Source organism: Ipomoea triloba, chromosome 4, assembly GCF_003576645.1.
Source record: "Ipomoea triloba cultivar NCNSP0323 chromosome 4, ASM357664v1".
Classification (NCBI taxonomy): Eukaryota; Viridiplantae; Streptophyta; class Magnoliopsida; order Solanales; family Convolvulaceae; genus Ipomoea; species Ipomoea triloba.
In genome coordinates this window covers 10,718,097-10,740,846 of record NC_044919.1, presented here as the reverse complement: position 1 = coordinate 10,740,846, position 22,750 = coordinate 10,718,097, and the positions used below count along the sequence as shown (strand labels likewise).

The 22,750-nt window shown below is 37.9% G+C and overlaps 3 protein-coding genes across 4 annotated transcripts; all 3 read right to left on the bottom strand.

The window, feature by feature from the left end:
* Positions 1-1,061: 1,061 nt before the first annotated feature.
* On the bottom strand, positions 1,062-9,757 carry LOC116017749 (ER membrane protein complex subunit 2-like). 2 transcript variants are annotated; one of them, XM_031258379.1, is made up of 6 exons: positions 9,429-9,757; positions 3,258-3,585; positions 2,962-3,061; positions 2,527-2,595; positions 1,609-1,694; positions 1,062-1,525 (listed from the first exon to the last, which is right to left on the bottom strand). In XM_031258379.1, the coding sequence occupies exons 3-6, from the start codon at positions 2,995-2,997 to the stop codon at positions 1,462-1,464; spliced, it is 255 nt and encodes an 84-aa protein (XP_031114239.1). In that variant the 5' UTR covers positions 2,998-3,061; positions 3,258-3,585; positions 9,429-9,757; the 3' UTR covers positions 1,062-1,461. The 2 variants fall into 2 exon arrangements, 1 of the variants encoding a protein (XP_031114239.1); XR_004097958.1 differs by lacking the exon at positions 1,062-1,525 and adding an exon at positions 2,712-2,797.
* Positions 9,758-10,342: 585 nt separating this feature from the next.
* LOC116015591 (UPF0481 protein At3g47200-like) lies at positions 10,343-13,701 on the bottom strand. The gene is made up of 2 exons (XM_031255697.1): positions 13,612-13,701; positions 10,343-11,718 (listed from the first exon to the last, which is right to left on the bottom strand). The coding sequence occupies exon 2, from the start codon at positions 11,704-11,706 to the stop codon at positions 10,465-10,467; it is 1,242 nt and encodes a 413-aa protein (XP_031111557.1). The 5' UTR covers positions 11,707-11,718; positions 13,612-13,701; the 3' UTR covers positions 10,343-10,464.
* Positions 13,702-17,124: 3,423 nt separating this feature from the next.
* Positions 17,125-21,015, bottom strand: LOC116015779 (UPF0481 protein At3g47200-like). The gene is made up of 3 exons (XM_031255952.1): positions 20,985-21,015; positions 19,572-19,634; positions 17,125-18,407 (listed from the first exon to the last, which is right to left on the bottom strand). Exons 1-3 carry the CDS (start codon positions 21,013-21,015, stop codon positions 17,125-17,127), a joined length of 1,377 nt encoding a protein of 458 aa, XP_031111812.1.
* Between the last annotated feature and the right edge of the window lie 1,735 nt (positions 21,016-22,750).

The following is a 22,750-nucleotide window of genomic DNA, read 5'->3' as shown; positions in this document are numbered from 1 at the left end:
GCATAAAAAAAACAAAGACAAATTCATAAAGGTAAACAGAAAGCTGAAATTAATAAAATAATCTTTTCTTCATCAACAAGCTTTTCAAAAAAAACAATAATAATGAGTGGCTCCACATACTGTAACAGGCTAGTTATACTATTTGTGTCAAAAGAATAAATTCCTGAACCAGTTATATTTATAGCAGTAAGTTTAAATCCATGCAGAAGTGCAATGGTTTTATACCAAAAGGACTTTTGGTATAAAAATCAAAAGGACACCAATGCACTTTTGACTACATGGTTTTATTCCAGCTAATAACATCGAACAAAAGTCAAAAGGACACCATGAAATCAAAAGTAAAAAGGCCATAACTCCACATGACATTTAATTAAATGGTTTAAGGAGGGGAAAACATCAAGTTCTACAGTGATTTATAATATTAGAGCAATTTATCTTCAAAGAATCTATTAAAAAGGGCAATGGAAGAAGAGAAAGAAAGGCATGTCTAAGAACAAACACTTTGCACATCTAGATTATTATCTATGTTGCATGGGCTCTCCAAAGCACCCTTATCTAAAGGATCCAACAAGGGTGTGGGTGTATGATCCTTGTCAAATCTTTCCAGGGATATGGAGGCCTTTTATTTTTTAAGATATTAAACAAACTATGCACAAGAGAATTGGGATAAGCCAAAGAGGTTGGAAGTTGGAACACTAATCTCTTTAAAAAAACAACATGCCTAAAAAGACATTGATTTTGGGCATTTTTATTCAGCCAGTTATCTTTTTTTTTTTTTTTTCTTGTTTAATTTGATCAGCGACTTCTCCAATTACAACATTGACTACTACTCTACTAGATTTTGATAAATTAATAAATATAATAGTTATTATGGAATTCATTAGAGTTTCACTTGCGTGTTCTAGTGTCCTTCCATTTTAATTTTGACAAATTTGACCACTATTATCCATACACATACCCAACACACTCGCCCACACACTCACCCAAGTCCATGTAGCAAGATTATCATGTTATAAGAGCATTCTTAACCAATCCCACGTGTTATTAACTTGATAGCAAATGATATTACATAATTGTACATAATAATTAGTCAAATGTGATGGGAAAATTAACTTTTATAGCTATAAAATGTAACGAGTATAACATGCTTTAATTGTGTTAGAGCTAATCTTTAATCTTTTTATTACTAACAACTGCATGTGGTCACTTGAGTCAATGACACCTCCATGTCTCTATTCTATGTTTTTCAATAGAGCATCAACCAGAAGTATCAGTATCTTACAAGGACAATGAAGGTACTACTGTACTAGAAGGGTAGTTAGAGACAAGTGATAAAGGAGAACCAATGGATGAGACAAGATTAGCTCCTCATAACAGAATGCTGCTTGCTTGTACCTACCTATGAATCACAAGCAAAAAACTAATATAAACTATCACTAAAGCATGTATTAAGGAAACATCTCACATTGATAAGGAAATATATACTTCAGCAAGTTCTCTCCACGCATCATGGTCTGCCGTAATTCTAGCCAATAAAAAAGGGTGCCATTAACAAGACACCTACATTTTATAGCTCATTAAAGGTTGATGCTTTGAAATACTTCTTACATTTCAAGATACTTATTGAGCCACTCAATGGCCCCTAACATGTCACCTTGTGTCTTTGCCATGGCTACCGTCCTCTTATATGCAACCTGTTCATGACTCAGATATGATTTAAAAAAAAAAAAAGGTTCAAAAAGGCTTAGTGTGGTAATTTTTAGTTCAACTAGGTTAATTATATGGCAATGGAATTATGTAGTAAACTGATATTGTGGAAAAATAATGGAATAGCTTCATTTAGTGCATCTACTATTCCACTTACTGAAATTGAGAAATTAAAGGTTTGACAGGTAACTAATAGCCATCACACACATGTGAGGCAAAAGCTAATATATAAAAAAAAAAAAACAAAGAATGTATGAGTTTAATGATTATATTAAATTATGTTATGATGTATAGATTTTGATACTGATCCGCATGTTTATATAGGTAATTAGGTATGCTATGCATAATGGGCTAGTGCTATAATAGGGTTATGCTAGGGTTTTATATGTACAACACTCTCCCTCAAGCTAGAATATATAGATGTTCTAAGGTTGAAAATTTAACAAAACTATGGCCAAAAAATCAGTCAGCATAACCAGAACCCCCCCTTGGAACTTGAAAATAATCATGATATAGCTAATTGAATTGACTCCAGAAATAAACACTGTAGTTACAGATGCGAGCATCATCTAAAAATAAACATGGCAAAAGAGTCAATGGCCTTGGGAAATAAATACAGCAGTGCTGGAACCAAAAGTATTCAGTTAGCATATTGTAATCAAAACAAACTTCATTTCAGATTCCTAGTATGGCCTTTTTTTATGTGAAAAAAGTATTCATATTCCATAAATAGCACACATCTTCACATACAACAAATATATAAATAAAATTTAAAAAAAAAAAACAAAAAGATTTGAGCAAAAGTAAAGCAGTACTAACCAGATACTGCAGTTTATCAAGACCTTGAAGATCATCAAACCCTCCTTCCAGATTATTAAAACTCAATCTCTGCAAGTTTAATATGACAATAAAACAATAAAGCAGAGTATATTTCACTAATAGTAAAGAAAAAGCAATGTTAGGCTAATATATGATATTAATAAGTTGAAGAGAAGGCTTGGGACCTTGGGTCCTGCGCATCTGACCCGTTTACCCGTTTTCTCTCTCTCCCTGGTTTTCTCCTTGGTTAAAGTGGGACTCTTAACGGTCCCTAAGGAGGGAACACAAAAATTATTTTAAAAGTTGAGTTAAAATAGCAAGCATGTCAAAGAAGATGAAAACAAGAAGATAAATCTAATAATTATAAATTATATTAAGCAATGCATACCAAGAGTTATTGATAGGAATTTAAATAATATATATTATGCTGATTACCTCCATGAACACTGCTGAAGTCATCATCATCACCATCTGAGTCAGATTCAAAAATGCTGGCTGTATTCAACCATGCTTCGTCTTGGCAACTTACTACAAGCTGCATGTGAATCTCTCATTAGTTTCAAATTTATAGTTCTGAAGTTCTATGGCATTGAGGAAAGATGCTTAATAATAACAACTCCCATTTGCCCTAGTGATAGAAGAGCAACCCCATCCATATCTTTAATTCTTGTACATTATTATACCCGACCTCAGCATAAATACAGACACAATAAACAAGGAATGAAAAGCACCTATCTGGCTATGGTGCCATTGTAGCTGAGTTAGATGAAATGTGGAGTTAGAAACCTCGGATATTTTGCGTGTTGTGGTTGTGTGAACAAACTTGATCACTAACAGCAATATCTGTCACTCTAGCCGCTGCATCGCTATTCTTTTTCTTATTTCCTCCATTAACAGCACTCTAAACCTTTCCGCGATGTCTCTTGTGGCGGTGACAATGGTGGTGTTTCTTCTTCACCTGGATTGTCTGTGACGGTGTTGATGCACAATTCAAGAACCCATTATTCTGACTCGGCTTACAAATCTCGCAAGCTGATGCTGTCCTCATACGAGATCCAACTTCACCAGTAACACTAGAAATTAGATTATGCTAAAGACAGACAGTCTGAAATACATTTCATGCTCAACTTGGAAAGGAAATTTAAAACAATACAAAGAAGTCAACTAATGAGAAATCATATGAACTGATGAAGAATAATTGATCAAATTTCCAGTACTCCGAATCACATAATTTGAAAATATCAAACTCTGAAGATAGTTAATTAATTATAGATATACTACCTTAACACAATGCAAACATAGGAAGCCAAAAAAAAAAAAAAAAAGATGCGCTACAGTCTTTTCAGGTATGAAGTGTCAGTATGCTTCTAGTCATCACTGACCAGGACTTGCAGAGTAGAAACACAGACAAATGGGATATGATTAATATGGATATATCAACTATATATTCTAAAATAAATCTCTGACTAAGTGACAACACAACAAAACTCACAAGGTAAAGAAATTTTAAAAGAAAAAGAAAAGAAAAGAAAAAGGTGGTCTTTTCACTTGTTTTTCTTCTCTAGCCCTGTTGAGAATATCAGGCTATGCAAATATAGAACAAGAATGATTGTGGAAAATGCCATGACCTTTATGGAATCGCTTTTGAAGACTAAATGGAAGAAAAATATGTCTGATGGATATATTAGGAACGGACCAAGCCGACCCGAGGGAGCAAGGCAAGGGTCACGAGAAGGTCCGGGACCCGGGGTGGAGCCCGGTGCTTGACCCGGGCCCGGGCTAATTCATTTAGCATCTCGGCCCAAGGCCTCGGCTAAGAGGCCTCGGCCCGGAGCCTCGGCTAGGAGGTCTCGACCCAGGGCCTCGGCTGAGAGGGCTCGGCCACGGGCCCGGTCGTGGGGCGGGCGCGGTCAAATTGGATCTATAACCGTTCCCCCATCTTAGGGGGCGCGGTTAGGGGTTTTGGAGGGTATAAGTAGGCGTGTTAGTGTCTCATTAAGACATGTTCTATATTCTTTGTCCTAAACTACACTTGTAATAGCTTATTAACTACAATCTAATACAATACTTGGCCCACGCGACCTTGTCACATTCATTTCGCCTATTATTCCTTGTTCGTTCGTGCTATCATTCATTTAACGGGTTTATTAGTCCGGTCCCCCGGGTTAATTAAATCCATCATTGGTGCTTTCATTGAGAGCCGACGTCAGGCTCAAGCGTGCTAGTTTACCCTAGCTATGGCAAGATCGAGATTCAACTCTCGTAACACCAACGGCTCCCAGAGCGCCCACGTCCCACCGAGCGGGAACGGCCGTAATGGGGCCGCTAGTCGCCCGCGGGCCCCCTCCGTAAGGTCAGCGGGGGACTTGAGGGATCATCTCACCAACAACCGCAATGGAGGGCCGGCGGCGCTTGCCGCCCCTCTTCCCGCCCCCCACCCCCTCAGGAGGGGTGGGCCGCCATTCAACAAGCCGCTACCGCGCTGACCCGTCTCGTAGAAGGACTCCAGGGGGGTCCTCAGGCCACCCAACTTGGTCCCGAGGCCCCCCGCGGAGTACCAACCCCAGCACCAACGCACCCGAGAGAGCGCGGTAAGCCTAGCAACGGGCATCCCCGAGCAGACTCAAGTTGAAGGGGAGGTCAACTCACCCCGGCCGTCGGAGAGGCGGGGGGAAGGGGATGTCCCCCAAAACATACAGGAATGTCGGGAGCCTGGTAAGGAGCATTCGGCCATATCCAAGTCCGCCTTGGCTCGGTTGAGTACCCACGTACCGGCCCGAGACAGGTTATCGATGAGGCCCCCGGCAGAGGAGTCAGCTGCGCCCAAGTCGACGAGTCGTCGGCCCCGACACCAGCCGCGACAAGAGCAAGCCTCCCGAGCCGAACGGTCCGGGGAGACTAACGGTGGGGCCCCGAGCCCACACCGAGATGAGGTCGAGCAGCTCCGACAGAGGATGGACGAGCTTCAAAAAAAGATTGACGAGAAGGACGGGTCTCCGGAGCCACAAGACGTGCTGACCACCCCGTTCACGGGGGCAGTCATGGAAGAGCCATTCCCCAAGGACTTCCGTTTCCCAACAATCAAGACGTACTCAGGGACTTCCGACCCACGAGCGCATCTCAACAGGTACCGGGCCGCCATGTTAATGACGGGGGCTAGTGACGCTATCATGTGCCGGGGTTTCTTTTCGGCCCTGGATGGTCAGGCCCAGGACTGGTTCGGATCCCTCCCGGAGGGCTCCATCTCTACCTTCGCGGCTCTTACCAAACAATTCATGTCTTATTTTGCCAGCAACGTACAAAAGAGGAAGGAGTTTGCAGACCTATATCACGCAAAGCAGCGGCCCACAGATTCACTACCGGAGTTCCTCAACAAATGGAAGCGTGAAGTATTGGGGGTCGCCAACTTCGACGACAGGACAGCCCTGATAATCTTCAGGAATAACTTGCGGTCCGGCCCGTTTTACCGGGACCTCATCCGGTACCCTCCCAAGACCTACAACGAGCTGATGGACCGGGCAACAAGGTTCGCAGAAGCAGAAGTAGCTGAGAAGCGGAAGAAGGAGGAGGAGGAGGGGAGGAGTCGGAAAGACAAAGCACCCCAAGAGGAGGCGTTGGGCGCCAAGGCCACCCCGCCGCGAGTTTGCCGAGGGGCCTCGGTTAACCCCTACGCGTTTCCTCACCCCCTTAACACAGCCCGTAAGCACTATCCTCGAACACGCGGAAGGCCAAGGGATTGTGCAGTACCCAGGGGAGTGCATGAAGATATCCCCCAAGGTGGACCCGAATAAGTATTGCAGGTTCCACCGCCAGACAGGGCATGACACAGACGAATGCATCCACCTCAAACGTCAAATCGAGGACCTCATCCAAAGGGGGTACCTCGGCCAGTTTGTCAAGAGGCCGGGGGGCCAGGGCCAGAACCAAGGCAACGTATGGAAGAAATGGGGTGGCTTCGTGCCATCCACATCAGCACACCGTAAACGAGAACTGGGTCAGCTCACTGAGGAGGAGGAGGTGGAACTCGACAACCCCGTACCCCAGAAGAAACAAGCCATCCACGTTATCTTTGGGGGGCCAGAAGGGGGGGACACACCGGCGGAACGAAAGAAGTGGGCGAGAAGCCTATATGTTCGAGAGGTCGTGCGACCCCTGCACGAGAAGAAGCCGAGGCGTGAACCCATCGTGTTCACAGAGGCTCACCTACCTGATGGCCCCCTCCCCCATCGTGACGCCCTAGTCATCAAGGTGGAAACCAGTGATGTGATAGTGCACCGGGTGCTTGTGGACACAGGCAGCTCGGTAAATGTCATGTACTACGACACGTTCACCCAGCTGGGCCTATGGAGAAAGCAGTTGGGGCAAGTGCGGACCCCTTTATCGGGCTTCACAGGGGACTCCATTGAGACGGAGGGGTCCATAAACCTGGAGGTGGGGATAGGCACCCCTCCCCATGTCAAGAGGTGGGAGGTCGAGTTTGTGGTTGTCAAGATCAATTGCGCTCATAACATAATACTCGGTCGGCCTGCCCTAGAAGATCTTAGGTGCTTAATCTCCATGGAGCACCTGTGCCTCAAATTCCCGACCCCTGCTGGGGTCGGGACCGCCCGGGGGAATCAAAAGGACAGCCGTAGCTATTAGGAGGTGGTCAATCTTATGCATTTTAATAAACGTAGCCAGCGATCCATTTCGTTAGGAGGTGGTCCGTCCCCTTCGTTTTAATAAACTCAAGAAAAATAACCTCACCATGGATGTTTCATTTTCATGTTTTGTTTTCCTTTGAGGAGGGGGAGGGGGTACTTACCCGACCTTTCCAATCATACCCTAAGGGGGCACGAGGCCCGACCTCGCGTACTAACCCCGACGGAAGAGCCTAACGACCCATTGTCAAGCGACCCGGGTCGAAAAGCTATCACCCTAAGGGGGCACGAGGAGACGTCCTCGCGTACTAACCCCGACGGAAGAGCCCAACGGCCCGTTGTCAAGCGACCCGGGTAAAAAAACTATCACCACCCTAAGGGGGCACGAGGTCCGTCCTCACGTACTAACCCCGACGGAAGAGCCCAACGGCCCGTTGTCAAGCGACCCGGGTCAAAAAGCTATCACCCTAAGGGGGCACGAGGTCCGTCCTCGCGTACGAACCCCGACAGAAGAGTGTTTGGTCCGAGAGTACCCTCGGCCAAATGACTATGAAAAAAAAAACAATCCAAGGTGTTAACTACCCCAAGCCGACTCCGAGTTTGGGACGAAGGGCGTACAGATGAAGCTAAGAAAGAGACCAAGTGCCCCCGGCCGAGAGGCTTGACCCATAATGCCAACATAGCCGAGGGCGGGGCGTAGGCCGAGCTCTTCAAAAGGGGCTGAGGCCTGTCAAAATCATGAGATACCAACCCCACGCAGGCAGCCGGGTTCGGTAAGGCAAAGTGTGACATCACGCAACACAAGCAGTAGCAAAAGATGTGAAATATTCATTCAAACATAATATCCGAGTGCATTGCAAAAAGAAGGAAATAAACTAAACAAGCCTACGCCTATGCATTCAAGTCTGGAGTAGTAGTAGAGGCATGGTAGGCCGCGATCTCATCACCCAAGGTCGTCATGCTCTCTGGTAGGTGAGTATTCTCCAAGGTGGGCGAAACGGGTCCGAGCTGAGAGCTTGAGAAGAAATCTAGAGGGAGAAGTGGTGGTGGTGGCCGAAGTAGGGGGTTGAGGGGGGATTAGATAGGTGGGGAATGGAAGAAAGGGGGGAAAAAGGGGGGGAAAAGGGGACATTTTCAAAAAACTGGAAGGAGTGTTGGGAAAGGGAAAAAATGATGGAGATGGGTCTTGGGAAGAAGAATGCGCGCTCGGGGACTCACTTGTGACGCCTGCTCGGCTGTATGGTGTTGTGCGCGATTGGTTATAAATACATGAGGACGTACGAGGACGGGCCGGAGTGTCTACTCTCCTTCGCTGACGACTTCTCGCAGCTCGGAGAGTGGGGGACTGATGATGGATATATTAGGAACGGACCAAGCCGACCCGAGGGAGCAAGACAAGGGTCACGAGAAGGTCCGGGACTCGGGGTGGAGCCCCGTGCTTGACCCGGGCCCGGGCTAATTCATTTAGCATCTCGGCCCAAGGCCTCGGCTAAGAGGCCTCGGCCCGGAGCCTCGGCTAGGAGGCCTCGGCCCAGGGCCTCGGCTAGGAGGTCTCGACCAGAGGCCTCGGCCCAGGGCCTCGGCTAGGAGGTCTCGGCCCAGGGCCTCGGCTGAGAGGGCTCGGCCACGGGCCCGGTCGTGGGGCGGGCGCGGTCAAATCGGATCTATAACCGTTCCCCCATCTTAGGGGGGCGGTTAGGGGTTTTGGAGGGTATAAGTAGGCGTGTTAGTGTCTCATTAAGACATGTTCTATATTCTTTGTCCTAAACTACACTTGTAATAGCTTATTAACTACAATCTAATACAATACTTGGCCCACGCGACCTTGTCACATTCATTTCGCCTATTATTCCTTGTTCGTTCGTGCTATCATTCATTTAACGGGTTTATTAGTCCGGACCCCCGGGTTAATTAAATCCATCAATGTCAAATAAGACAGCAGAAGTGAAAATACTGCATGAGAGAAAATGGACCAATGTCAAAAGGGAAATCACGAACAAATTCCAAAAGAATAAAATGGGTGGTAGTGTATCACAATCAAGAATAAGGAAAAAATTTCATTTTTGGTCATATTTTTATTAAGGTATCACAATCAAGAATAACAAAAAATTTTCAGGAGTTCGCAAATTATCGGACAAATTACAATACAGATTTGAACATCAATATTTGTCCATTAATGTTTTGCTTAAAGATCTAAACGGTGAATAATGAGGAAAAAAAATGGGAAAATTGAAATATTCTGTAGATTATAGTGTAGCTTACAGAGCTTCCATTGTTAACGGCGAATGCGCTCCCATTGTACACAACACCACCGTCTACACATGGTCCAACACCTACACTCGGCGCCGCCGTCTCGCTTCCTCCATCTCCTCCCTCATTGGCCCGGGGAGAGACCATGTACGAACTCCTCGCCAAGTACGAACTCCAATTCGTCGTCCCTACCGCCGGTGTTGGTGCCGTCTCGACCTCCGTTCTCCTCTCCCACCACCGTGAATCGAAATCGGTTTTTGTGGATTTTGTGAATTTCTTGGTTTGACTTGTCGGTGGTGAGAACTGAGAAGTATGGGCAGAGTTTTTTTTGTTAGACGAGATTCGAGAGTGATCGTTTAAATAAGAAATAAACAACTCATTAACGGTAACTTGAGGTTTGAATTTTTAATTTTTTTAATTTTTTATTTTACTTTAAATACATGTTGAAGGTTTTTTTTTGGTCTTTTTTCCATTAAAGAGTATTTTTTTTTTAATTTGACCGTAAGAATTCTGAGTTAAAATTATTTTTAAAATGTTTAATTATATTAATGGTTGGTATATTAAGAATTTTGAGTTATTTTTTAAAAATTGTTTTAATTATTGGTATATTTTGATGATTTTAAATGCAAATTTTTAATATTTTTTATTTGAAATTATAATTACAAAGTTGAAATTATTAATTAGAGTTAATTTCATTTTTGGTCATATTTTTATTAGGGCATTTTCATAAAAGTAATAAGGATAAAATTGTCCAATCATGTAATAAAATAAAATGAAATATCACCCTTCTGCTTGGAAAACTTTTTCAAACTAAAGAATACATTTTTCTATGGAAAAAATTTCTATGAACCAAATAGAAAATTTTCCTCAAATTTAATGAATTTTTTTCATCCAACCAAACATGTTCTCTAAGAAAAGATATTATATGGTTATGTGAAGGACTTGAACTCTAAAATAGGGAGATAAACCACAAATGTCAGTGTTAAAGGAAAAATTTTAATATTTAATAAATATTACATTTTATTTTTAAAAAAAAAAAAAAAAGCGGTCAAATGGATATAACACTTTCCGTGACGAGGGTAGTAAAAACACAATTTCGTCGCAATCGGGCAATCCGTCCTTTGAGACTTGTATTGCAGTGGGCATTCACTCTTTCACACAGGACATCGTAACAGGACCACGTCTTAGGATATGTGGTCGACTTGTTTATCATTCTAAACATGTTGTACACCTCTTCACTGCCTCCCAGCCAATTGTCTATGACACCATAACGCCGGAGAATCTCCACGTCTCTGGGGGAATCAATGAGGCCACTAAAGAACTTGACGTAGTTTGTGACAAAGTACTGGGGAAGATCCTTGGAGTACTGCTCGTACGCCATGAGATTCCTCAACACACACTCCGTCCTGTCCTCGATTGTTAACGTTGGAATCCACAAAACCCCACGTTTGAATTCTATGTTGAATTGGCTGATTTGTTTTGGCATTTCGCTTCTTCGGAGCTTCACTCCGTTCTCTGTTAGCTGTGAAGCAGAACAGAACGACCTTTGTCTTTGTCTTTGTTCTCTACCCGGCTCGGGCCGTGGTGGCATGATTGGCATCCACCATTTGTGGATCAATTCAAGTAAATGCTTAACGTTTTCATCACCTGATATTATTTGATTTGTTTTCTGGCCATGGCCATATCCAAAACCCGGGAATAAATCACTTACAAAGCCACAGAGGAGGTAAATTAGCCTGTCGTGTTGGTTGGGGGCCTCAATCAAGTCAAACAACTTGCACAAAATCGAAAAAGGGAGCTGATTCTCGAACAGAATTAAGTCACGTTGCAAGCTACTCAATACCCAATCCATCTTGAAAATTGGGTCATCTTTGTCTCTCAGCTCGGCCATATTGAATTTGCGGACCAATTCTATTACAAAGCAACCATCTAGGACAACCATCTCGGTGAACTTTACTTGGTCGAGGTTTATGGTTTCTGCATAGTACTCCCGCAGGTGGCTCTCGTGCTCCATTACGGCGTTTACGAGTTTTTCTAAGGAGACTCTCTTCCATTGAAGAAGTGAGTTCATGGAACGCAATTTGTGTGGCTCTATCCATTGGAGGCTTTGCTGGCCATGATGATAAGGTCCAATGGACATAATCTCTGGTAGGTAACACTTTTCATTTACGTTGCGTAATTGGTCGTGAACTTTGAATATACAATGTCGGTCATTTTGGGTTGTAGCCACTACTACATCTTTAAGCCTCTCTTTCATGCATCTGCAAACTGCTTCTGTGTTGGACTGCATGTTTCTTCTTTGCTGAAAAATTATTGCCACGTTTTAAGTTCAACAAAAATACACTCCCTAATAAAGCTTTTCAATTAATATTAGTTTTATTTTCAATGCTTTTAAAATTTGTATTTAATTTCCAAAAATCTTGTGCTCAGCATAATTGGCTCTTCTTAGATAGTACTAAAAAAAAGTTGTATTTAATTAATTAATTTTTTTAGAAAATATAGGATTTAGTTTCTAAATAGAAGGTTTATTTGTTGCTTTTTAAATTAAATTAAATTATTAATTCAAAAAAGCAATTGGAAGGGATGCATGTGTTTGTTGGGAAACAATTTGATACAAAACTTAGGGTACATTTAAAAACATGAAAAATAATTTTTTAAAAATGATTCATTTTATGGAAAAACCTTTTATTTTTCTGTTTGCCTTTTTTTTTTTAAAAAAAAAATTCTATTTTGGTTGGTCCATTTTTAAAAACATTAATATTAATTAATCTATTACTAAGTTATCTCTTAGGAAATATTAAATATTTTAATAATGATAATAATAATTATTTATATTAAAATAAAATTATAATTAACACTTATAATAGTTATAAAGATGAATAATAATTATAAATAATTTTTAGCTTGTAACTTATATTATAATAAAAACAAATACATAATTGATTAATATATTTCGTTCGTATAGAACACAGGGAGAATCAGAGAAGTATGTCTGTATAGAGCTAACCAATTTTCTTAACAACTCAATGGTAAAACTTCAAGTGACAAATATTAATCAATCATTTGATCAGTTTTGGTATGGATCAAACTAAAAATCCAAGAAAGTAAAGTGCTATTATATTCTATAGTACTTGTTGGGTGGAGGTTGATAAAGGGTTTAAAATAATGTCAAGTTCATCACCCAACATTTCGAAAATATGTGATCGTATAAGGAAATAACGTTACTCCTTCACTACTAGTTATAATTTTTAGCATAAATAGTAAGCAATTGATTCTAACAAGTGGTATAAGAGCTAAGTCACGGATTCAATCCCATCAATAATATTTAAGATTGATTGGTGTTGGGAGGTGGAAACCGGTAAAGCTCAGCCTTACTTAAAGGGCTAAATCCAACACCCAACGTCTTAAAAATATGTGTACGCTAGCTTCAAGTTTCTGCTCACCTCCAAATGACTCACTCATTTATACTTGGTCTAAACATCCATCCTTACTATAAGTTATAGTTCATATCCCAATTTGTTTAGTAATTTATACTAAAATCATCTTCTTTCAATCACAAGTTATGACCACATCTATACTTGGTCTACTAAACATCTCTTTACTAGAAGGGTGTGTTTGGTTCGCACATGAACATCAGAATCGAAATAGTTATTAAATACTTAGTAATATCGTAATGATAGTGGGTTTTGGTGAAAGTATTTTGTATGATTGGTAGTAGGGTAGAATAAGAGTGATTGTTAATAGTTGGGGAAGCAGCTGAAGAGGAAGATAATGAAACGTAACCATTATTTTATTAGGGAATGAGTTTTGCAATTAAGGGATAATCAAAACCCATAGTAGTAGTGTTCTAAAAACCTGTCAATTAACCAAACAATAATAACAAAAACTTTGATACCCATTCCTGATTGTTAAACTTGTAAACCAAACACACTCTAAGTCATATAGTCCATATCCCAATTTGTTTAGTAATTTATACTAAGACCATCTTCTTTCAATTCAATCACAAGTTATGACCACATGCATGCATCTATATAAAAGTTACTTTGAGTTAATTAATTTCATCACGAGTTAATTAAATAAAGTTTAAATATTATATACAACAATATAAACCCACCAATTGATTATGCATGTTTTGTAATTGAAGTAAGAAAATGGACTAAGAACAAAAGAAGATGAGAGGAGAAATAAAACTCACAAGATCATGAAAGGTGCCGTGGGATCTCCGGCCACCCTCTGCAACTAGGCGAAATGGTGAAAGGTGCAACTTCCAAGCTGCACAATTAAATTACGAACTAGTACTTAAATAATAATAAAATAATTAGGCCTTTATTCTTTATTAATTAATAATAAATAGTTAATAAATCAATGGAAATTTCCTAGTCAACTTCTTGACAAGTACATGGAAGCTATCCCGTTATTTGTTTATTGTTTATAGTGCTCTAATTCTAAATACGACGATTGAATGAGAACGATGTGGAATCTGAAAACTCGGCAATCGTCGCCCTACACGACACATTTCAGCACAAAGGTTACGTGATCCTACGGCTAATTGTTTGACACTCTTCTGTTTGGAATAAGCTAGAATTTCAAAATTGAGCGCCTGGCCTGTTCTATAAGTTGATAAAGCATTTTCCAGAAGATAAATATAAAATGTGTTAATATTTTTCCAAAGGTTGTTCCCTCAAATTTGAAAAAAGTAGATAAACAGTACTCTGGTTGTGGTTTTTTGAAAACCAAAATATAAAATTATATTTGAGATGGAAAAAAGCGTAAAATGGTGTTGGAAAATTGAAAACAACTGGGTAAACTGAACAGGATAAATTATGATTCAATTCTTCTCAAAAAAAAAATTATAATTCAATTAAAAATTATTTATTTGGAAAAGAGTCAAATACACTCCCGAATTTTATACGAGAAGTCAATTAGGTTCCCGAACTTTTAAAATTTACAATTAAGCATATCAACATGTCGTTTTAGTTTATCATCAAAGCACAAAAATCGATTAGAGACCGGTGATAACAAGTCGTTAGGGTTTAAACGAAGTTCCGGCTACTTCCTTTAAAAAAACTGACAACTGATGAACGGTCGTTGGATGCCTTCTTTGAATAAAGAAACTAGCTGGTTACCTTCTCCGTGAAGAAGGCAACCCCACTAGTCTTTTTCAGAGAAGGCGATGTTCTAATAACTTTTTTTCAAAGAAGGCGATAGGCAACCATTCGTTGATCGATGGTCTTTGAAATTTTCCCCAGAGGTAGTTAGAGCATTGCCGAAACCTTAACGACATGCTATCTTGGTCTTCATTAATCGATTTTTCAACTTCGATAAACTAAAATGACATGTTGATGTGCTTAGTTGTATCTTTTATTCTTTTATAAATTCGAGAGCCTATTTGGCTTCTCATATAAAGTTCAAAAGTCTATTTGACCATTTTCCTTTATTTATTTGATGAATAAAAAGTTGAGCAAATACCAATTTTTGTCCCACGACTATTATCAAAAATGACAATTTTGGTCTACATGTTTAATTTCTACCAATTTTGGTCTGACGACTATTGTTTTAGTACTAATTTTGGTCCCACGACTATTATTTTAGTGCCAAAATTCATTGCGTTGGTCACCCATCTGTTTAAAGCGTGCTGAAATCTAAAATTTTTAAAAGTATTTTCGTCATTTTCAATTCAATATCTCAATTTGAGCATGAATAAAGAGATTTAAACCCTAAGATCGATCACAATTCACAGTTCTCCTCCTCAAATTAAGGTGGAATGAGGAGGAAAACTGTAAATCTTGATCGATCTTAGGACTTAAATTCATTTATTCATGCTCAAATTGGGATATTAAGTTAAAAATGACAAAAATACCCTTAATAATTTTAGATTTTTGCATGTTTTAAGTGGATTTGTGAGCGGCGCGATGAATTTTAGCACTAAAACAATAATCATGAATAAAAATTTGTATTAAAATAATAATCGTGGAACCAAAATTGGTAAAAATTAAACATGTGGATCAAAATTGTCATTTTGGTAATAGTCGTAGGATATTTGCTCATAAAATGTTTTATTAAAAGTTTCACTAAATATTGACATAGCGTATTGTTAGTACTTAATTCAGAAGGATTTTTTTTAAAAAAATAATTAACTCATATATTTCCACTTTATCACTTCTTTATCTAACTAATTCATTATAAAGAATGGTTAAATATCATTATAAAATAAAGATTTGAAGAAAATTTTAGTTGTTTCTCGGAAATTCCCAAGAAATTACTCAAGCTGTAAGATGCCCTGAATTGAAGGGCGGAAATTTTTGAACGCTTTATTTAGTCGCCTTTTGTTAAGTTGTATATGAAATTTGTGTGATGCTGAATAATTAAAAAATGTCAGTCATTCGTTAGTACACTGTTGTGTAGTGTATGCTTTATTGGATGGCAGCTCGAAAAATTAATAAGTGTAAGATCATGTCATCGAAACGTGACATTACATGCTCGAAAAATTAAGTCTAAGATTATATTATCGAAACGTAGTGTTAATTGCTATGTAAGTATATGAAAAAAACTTGTGCATTCACTGTTAATTATAACTTTTGGTTGATAAGCCATTAATCATGACAATTGTTGCATATTATGCATAAATTGACAATTGTTGCATATTATGCATAAATTGACAATTGTTGAGAGGGGATTGTGGAAGTTGTGCCTTAATATCACAAGTAATGGAGTTGTCTATAGTCTATAGATACAATGTTTATAGCGTTAGTGTACTCTTTGCACTGGATTTACTGCCTACTTTGTAATATTAGTGTTGATCTTGGCTAGCTTAGTGTAATAAAAAAAATTAAGAATTTTATCAATTGACGGATCAAAGGAATATGTAAAAATAAAAATACATGTCATAATTTCGGGAGAACTCTGGTTCGATTCCCACAAGTGACGATTCTCCCTGGCCAGCTCCCGTGCCTCTCGGAGCAAACGTGGGTGGACTTGGACCGTTAAACGGACAGAGAAAGACTCCGTGAATTTACCAAAAAAAAAAAATACATGTCATATAATTAAACCAAACAAACAATTATAATCAATCATAAATATATATCACCATTTGCCAAGCACATTGTGCTCAGATATGACATGTAGTGACTTTCTTATATGGGAGGTCATGAGATCGAGCCTCAGTGGAGGCGGTATTGACTCATTGCTATAATGTAATAGAGTCCGTAATATTCAAAAATAAATATCACCATTTTGGCTAAATAATAAACTTAACACACATGATGTTTTCACATATAATATATTTTCAATAGCTTTTTTTTTGCACAAATTTTAAGATGTCAAGTAGGAGAGGAATAGAGTCCGTAATATTCAAAAATAAATATCACCATTTTGGCTAAATAATAAACTTAACACACATGATGTTTTCACATATAATATATCTTCAATAGCTTGGTTTTTGCACAAATTTTAAGATGTCAAGTAGGAGAGGAAGGAGGGAGAAAAACAAGAAAAATCAATTTTCAAAAAATAATAATAAAAAAAAGCCGTGTTAACACGTTCGTGCACACACCTAACTGGGTGCTTCACGCACATCAAAGGAGTCTGTTGTTTTTTTGAGTGTGGCTCACTTTTCTTCTAAAAACCAGATTGTCCTGCAACAACTCAATACCTTGTTCTTCCTTTCTCTTCCACATAAGCATTACAAATTATAAGAGGAGCCGCACTTTTAATTTTTCTTGTAGTACTTGAGAATGGCAAAAACAAGCTGTGCAATTGACAAACAAATTATAAGAAAAGCCGCACATATTGATGTGATCCCCCAAGGATTACAATAGTTGCTCCACATCTTTGCCTTCCATCTGTTACCTCTTTTGTTGCAATGGGTGTTCAATTTTTCAAAAACCATACTATATCTGGATTCTTCTAGGCTCTCAACTGTAATGCATTCATTTATCTTTCTAAATATATCCGAAATTGCTTTTGTGTCACCCATCCAATTATCAATGATGCTATATTCACAAAGCAAATCCACATCTTTCTCAGAACCAATAAGTCTGCCCAAAAAATTTATGTAATCCGTCACAAAACGTTCTTGGGGTTTCTTTGAATATTGCTCGTATGCTATGAAGTTTCTAAATATAGTCTCTGTCCTATCTTCAAATGTGAGCTGTGGGATTCTTAGTTTTCCCTTTTGAAACTCAATAGCAAATAAGCTTGGATTCTCACCCTTCTTAAACACTACACCAGCCTCTTTAAGTGTTGATGCACAAACAAACTTCCGATCTCTTTTTATATTTCTTGATCTCACTTTTGCATCATTTTGTTGTTGGCTCCCTAGATGCCATCGACTATGTATTAACCCAAGTAAATGTCCAACATCTTTGGTTGTTGTTTCAACTTTGTCTTCTTCTTCATCTATTGTCATTCCTGGGAAGAGATTTTTAAAGAAACAACATACGAGATAAGCAAGCCTGGAATGTTGGTTTGGGGCTTCAACCAAGTCAAACAACTTACACAAAACCTTGAAGGGCATTTGGTTTTCCAACAAAAGCAAATCCCTTTGCAAAGAACTCAACATCCAATCAAATTTGAAGATGATATCGTCCTTCTCCCTCAATTCACTCATGTTGTTCTTGCGCAACAGTTCTATTATGAAGCACCCATCTAGAATCATCATGTCTACAAATTTCTCTTTGTCGTTGAGACCAATGGGTTCAACGTAATATTCATGAGCCTCGTTTTCTAGTTCCGACATAGCAGCTCTATATTTTTGGAGGGGTTTTGAATTAATAAGGTTTTTCAAGTAGCGATGTTTGTGTTCCTCCATCATCTTTGTACTCTCTTTGGTTCGATGATAAGGACCAATTGCTACAATCTCCGGCTCATAGGCCCTTTCATTGACTTGTCGAAGAAGCCCATGAATACGATGAATAGGACGTTCAAATTGTCGGATGCAAATGTCAGCAAGACCTTGCTCTATGTTAATGAAAATATCGCCACTGATTTTATCTGAAAAGAACAACAATTCAAGAAAGTAAATCTATAATAATGTCACATTGTGTGAGACCGTCTTATGGATCCTTATTTGTGCGCAAATTATACTGTGGACCATGGTCATGACTGATATTGTAGTTGTGTTGAAAGCGAATTACAGTAAGTTGCACGGAACAGAGGCCTTTCATCCGTCAGCACAATTGCAATATCAGTTCAACACAACTGGAGTTCCAGACGGATGAAACGGCCTCTGTTCCACGCAACCGCCGTTCCCTTTCAACACAACTGCAGTATCAATTCAACACAACTGCAGTATCAGCCATGACCATGGTCCACGATATAACGACTGTTGTTTGTGAGAGGGTTTTGGTTGGGTCGTATCAATATGGAATGTAATACTTAGATTATATTGAAATTAGTAATACTAATCAAAAATAAAATATGTTTTTTATCTATAAGGGAAAATGTAATATATTGTAGTGTAAGCTTTCGGAATAAAATGAATTTATGACAAAATAGTTGAATACTCAAACTAAATTGTCACGGACAAAGTAGAACAAGGGTAGAACACTGAATTAAATTTATAAATTTATATTTTATTTCGTAATTTATTGAATTATATTTATAATCGAAATTATAAATTATAATTATAAAGTTGAAATTATTATTATAGAAAAGCAAATAAAATAAAGTTAGTTGGAATTATTAATTATAGAAAATTATATAAAATAATAGATGATGTGTAGGAGTGCAAAGGGGTATGTGAGAAAATGGGAGAAGGATTGAAGAGAAAATATGAGAGAAGATACACTGATGTAGAGGAGTTCGGCTCACAATTTGGAGAGAAAATGAGAGAACCATTGTACGTAGATGCCTTTATGCGCGAGAGAACCTCATTATTTAAACATTTTTGTTAGTTACTTCCTTGTAGTTGATATACTTTTTTTTTTTATTGTCTAATTACTGTGTTTTAATTATTTTTAGTTGTATTGTAATTTTTAACAAAATAATAAAAAAATAAAATGATACCTGGCCAGAAACCCTACCTATATTATTGGTTAGGGATGTTTTCTACAAAGATTTATAATAGGTGGTGACTATTATATATACATTATGCAATATCATCATCATGTCATCACAAATTTTACTCGCTCGTGATATATAATACTATACCCTTACCTCGTCCCACCAACTCAGCCAATTCTGTGTTTGGGATATCGGGATCCGAAGCATGTCGAACAACTATACATAAATCAATAAATTTAGAAACTTGGATTAATAAAGTATGGACTACGGAGTAAGCATCAAATATATGAAACATGTAATAAACATAATATTGTTATATATCCATTTAAGTAAATGTCTAACAGCTAGCAATTTTTTTTTCAGTGCTTCTAACAATCTATTTTTATTATTATATTCAAATCAATCTTATTTAGCATATCATTTTGGTCATCTTATTAGTACTCTAATTTATTTGTTAGTACGAAGGATCACCACGTACTATACGCATATACCTTAGAAAATTGCAAAATAAAATTGAATAAAGGGAAATTAAAACCAGCACATATATAGTATGCAGACAGAAAACATAGCAAGAGCAGAAGAGAGGGATCAGAGCGCACCTACTGAAGAGGAAGCCATATTAAACATAATGAGAGAAATTATGCTAAGCTAAGCTAGCTAGATGATGAAATATACAATTAAGATGATATATGATGATAGTTGATAAATGTGTGCGTGAGTGCCGGCAACGTCTTATGTTATGTCCATAAGTCCATTTTTAAAATGTGTACGAGAATTTAAAAATTGAGGTGAATTGAAGAAGATTCGTTGCTTAATGTTGTTTTGTTAAAACATACATGACTTCTTGTTGAAATGCAATAGACTGTCCACACAAGACCACATACACAGCTATGTGAACCACGGTCCAATATACATTTTTATAATTCATAATGCACATTATTCTAACACATAAAGTACATTATTTTAACTTTTGTCAAAAAAAAGTACACTATTTTAACACATAATGTACATTATCTTACTCCAGAAGTTTCATTATTCAACTCATAATGTACATTATTCTAATGCATAAAGTACATTATTCTAACCCATAATGTATATTATTCTAACTCATAAAATTCAACGATGTTGTTTTGGACCGTGAGGATCAGCAATAATTTGCCGTTGAAATGATTCGTGGTTGATATCTCAAAGGATTTTATTCTCATTAAGAACAAATTTTATTTAGGGTGCGTTTGGTTCGCAAATGGGAATCGGAATTAGAATGGGTATCAAATACTTGGTTAGGGTAATGGGTTTTGGTGAAAGTATTTAGCATGTTTGGTAGTTGGGTGTAATGGAAATGACTATTAATAATTGGAGAAAAAATGATGAAGGGAAATGAAATCCTTATTTAATAAGGGTATGAGTTTTCTCATTAATGAGGTATTCCAAACCCATAGTAGCATTATCAAAACCTATCAACCAAACACTAACAATTACTTTTATACTCATTCCTTATGCCTAAACCCACCAACCAAACACACCTTTAGATTATTAAGGTTGTAGTGTATGTAGGGTGGGTGGTACCAATCACATTGCGGTCAATCTTCCTAACCATGTTCGAGTTAGGCTTAGAGCACATGAAACTAATCGCTACCTCGTATATACATTGAGAGTAATGAATTTCACTTCTCATATATAAATACCTGTGGTTGGTAAGAATGATTTTACTACTGAAAATCTTGTTTTCATTCTCGTACACTCTCAAAAATTCCTAAAATAAAGCACTCTGCCAATGTCTTGAAAACCTTAAGTACTACTCACTTTGTTCACGTTCACCGATAGCAATATAGCTTTAGTGCTCAACTATATTGTTGTAAATTCATTTTATCTTAGGAGTCTAACGCTACAACACTCCTACTGGCTGCCACTCTTGAGAGGTATACGTAGCTAATTAGTTTTAAGAAAAATGCATGTTATACATGACTTGAATTTTCCTTAATGGCATGTTTGGTAGAGAGGATTTGGAATTCCTTTCTCACTTAATTCTAAGAAGTGGAAAATTTCAGAATTCGGTTGGGAGGAATTGCAATTCTATGAAATTACCAGGGCCGAATTTTGAGCTGTGCAAGCTGCCAAACAGCACAATGCCTCAAATTTTAGAGGGCCCAATATTTAATATTTACTTAGCTAGTTAAGAAATTAAAAAATAAGTTTGCAATTAATCTTAAAAGACTCCAATGAGAAAATTGTAGAAATGTGTGTCTATAGTATTTCATATTAGATATCAAGGGTTCGAATCCAGCCCCCCTCCTCCCTTTTTTTTAAAATCCTTTTGCCTTTCTCTTTGCGCACAACAGCATTTTACCACATTATTATTATTATTATTATTATTATTATTATTATTGATATCTAATATTTTGTACAATATAATAATTCACCCCTTATTTTAGTTGTTTTGATTCTTATTTTCTTTATCCTAGTGAAATTGAGAATTGTTTGTGTGTTATATTGTCCCAAGGGTTGAATTATCCACAAGGAGCAGCGAATGAAGAATTTTAATTTGGAACATTTTGGACAAGTTTTGAAAGAAAAGGAAATTACCTAAGGAAAGAAAGGAAACAATAATAAGAATTGGAAGTTGCCTCATGGGTCCAATGCCCATCTATCTCCTATATATTCTATATATTCTTTACAATTTAAGTAGTTCCAACCCTAGTTAGCTTTAGGTTATTTTTCTCTCTTCTCTTTAGATTTCCCTAGTATAGTTTAGATTAGTTTTACATTAGATTATTTAGTTTCAAGCTTGGAATATCGAATTGGAGTTAGATTTGTTCTTCATTACTAGTAAAGTTCTCTTCTTCCTTTATTTACTTTCTTTTCAGATTTCTTGCAATATTTATGATGATTTATTATTGCGTTGCTTTGTTTACTTTTATGATGCGTGAGTAGTTAGCTTTTGGGTTTGAATTAGAGTTCTATTGCTATTCTTGATGCTAGATTTATGCTTATTGCATAAAGGAGATAATTTATTAACCTAGGGTTTTTATGTTTGAATTGGATTATAAATTCCTCTTATTGATAATTGATGCGCAGCTTTTATTGATTTGGAGATGATTTCATCACAACGAATGTTGGGTGAAACACTGAGTCTAACCAATTTCAACTCAATTTTTCCTACTATGAGAATAGGGGTAATTTGGGGGCTTATAATGCTTTTGTGTTTTAAGGTTAAGATTGATGCATCACAAAAGTGGGGCAATCCTAGCCTAATTCTAGTTTATTGATTACGAAAGTATCTGAACTGAATTCTTGAGTGCATTGCCAATAAATTCCTTGGTTAATTGTTTTTT

What these genes read in the sequence shown, in the direction of transcription:
- LOC116017749 (XM_031258379.1), bottom strand. Translation starts at nt 2,997, where the DNA reads ATGGTGATGATGATGACTTCAGCAGTGTTCATGGAG. An exon ending in CTTCAGCAGTGTTCATGGAG is followed by an intron (nt 2,596 to 2,961) that starts GTAATCAGCATA and finishes TTAAACTTGCAG; the next exon opens with AGATTGAGTTTTAATAATCT. An exon ending in CTCAATAAGTATCTTGAAAT is followed by an intron (nt 1,526 to 1,608) that starts GTAAGAAGTATT and finishes TTTATTGGCTAG; the next exon opens with AATTACGGCAGACCATGATG.
- LOC116015591 (XM_031255697.1), bottom strand. Translation starts at nt 11,706, where the DNA reads ATGCAGTCCAACACAGAAGCAGTTTGCAGATGCATGAAAGAGAGGCTT.
- LOC116015779 (XM_031255952.1), bottom strand. Translation starts at nt 21,015, where the DNA reads ATGGTTAGGAAGATTGACCGCAATGTGATTG. An exon ending in GATTGACCGCAATGTGATTG is followed by an intron (nt 19,635 to 20,984) that starts GTACCACCCACC and finishes ATTTATGTATAG; the next exon opens with TTGTTCGACATGCTTCGGAT. An exon ending in GGCTGAGTTGGTGGGACGAG is followed by an intron (nt 18,408 to 19,571) that starts GTAAGGGTATAG and finishes TGTTCTTTTCAG; the next exon opens with ATAAAATCAGTGGCGATATT.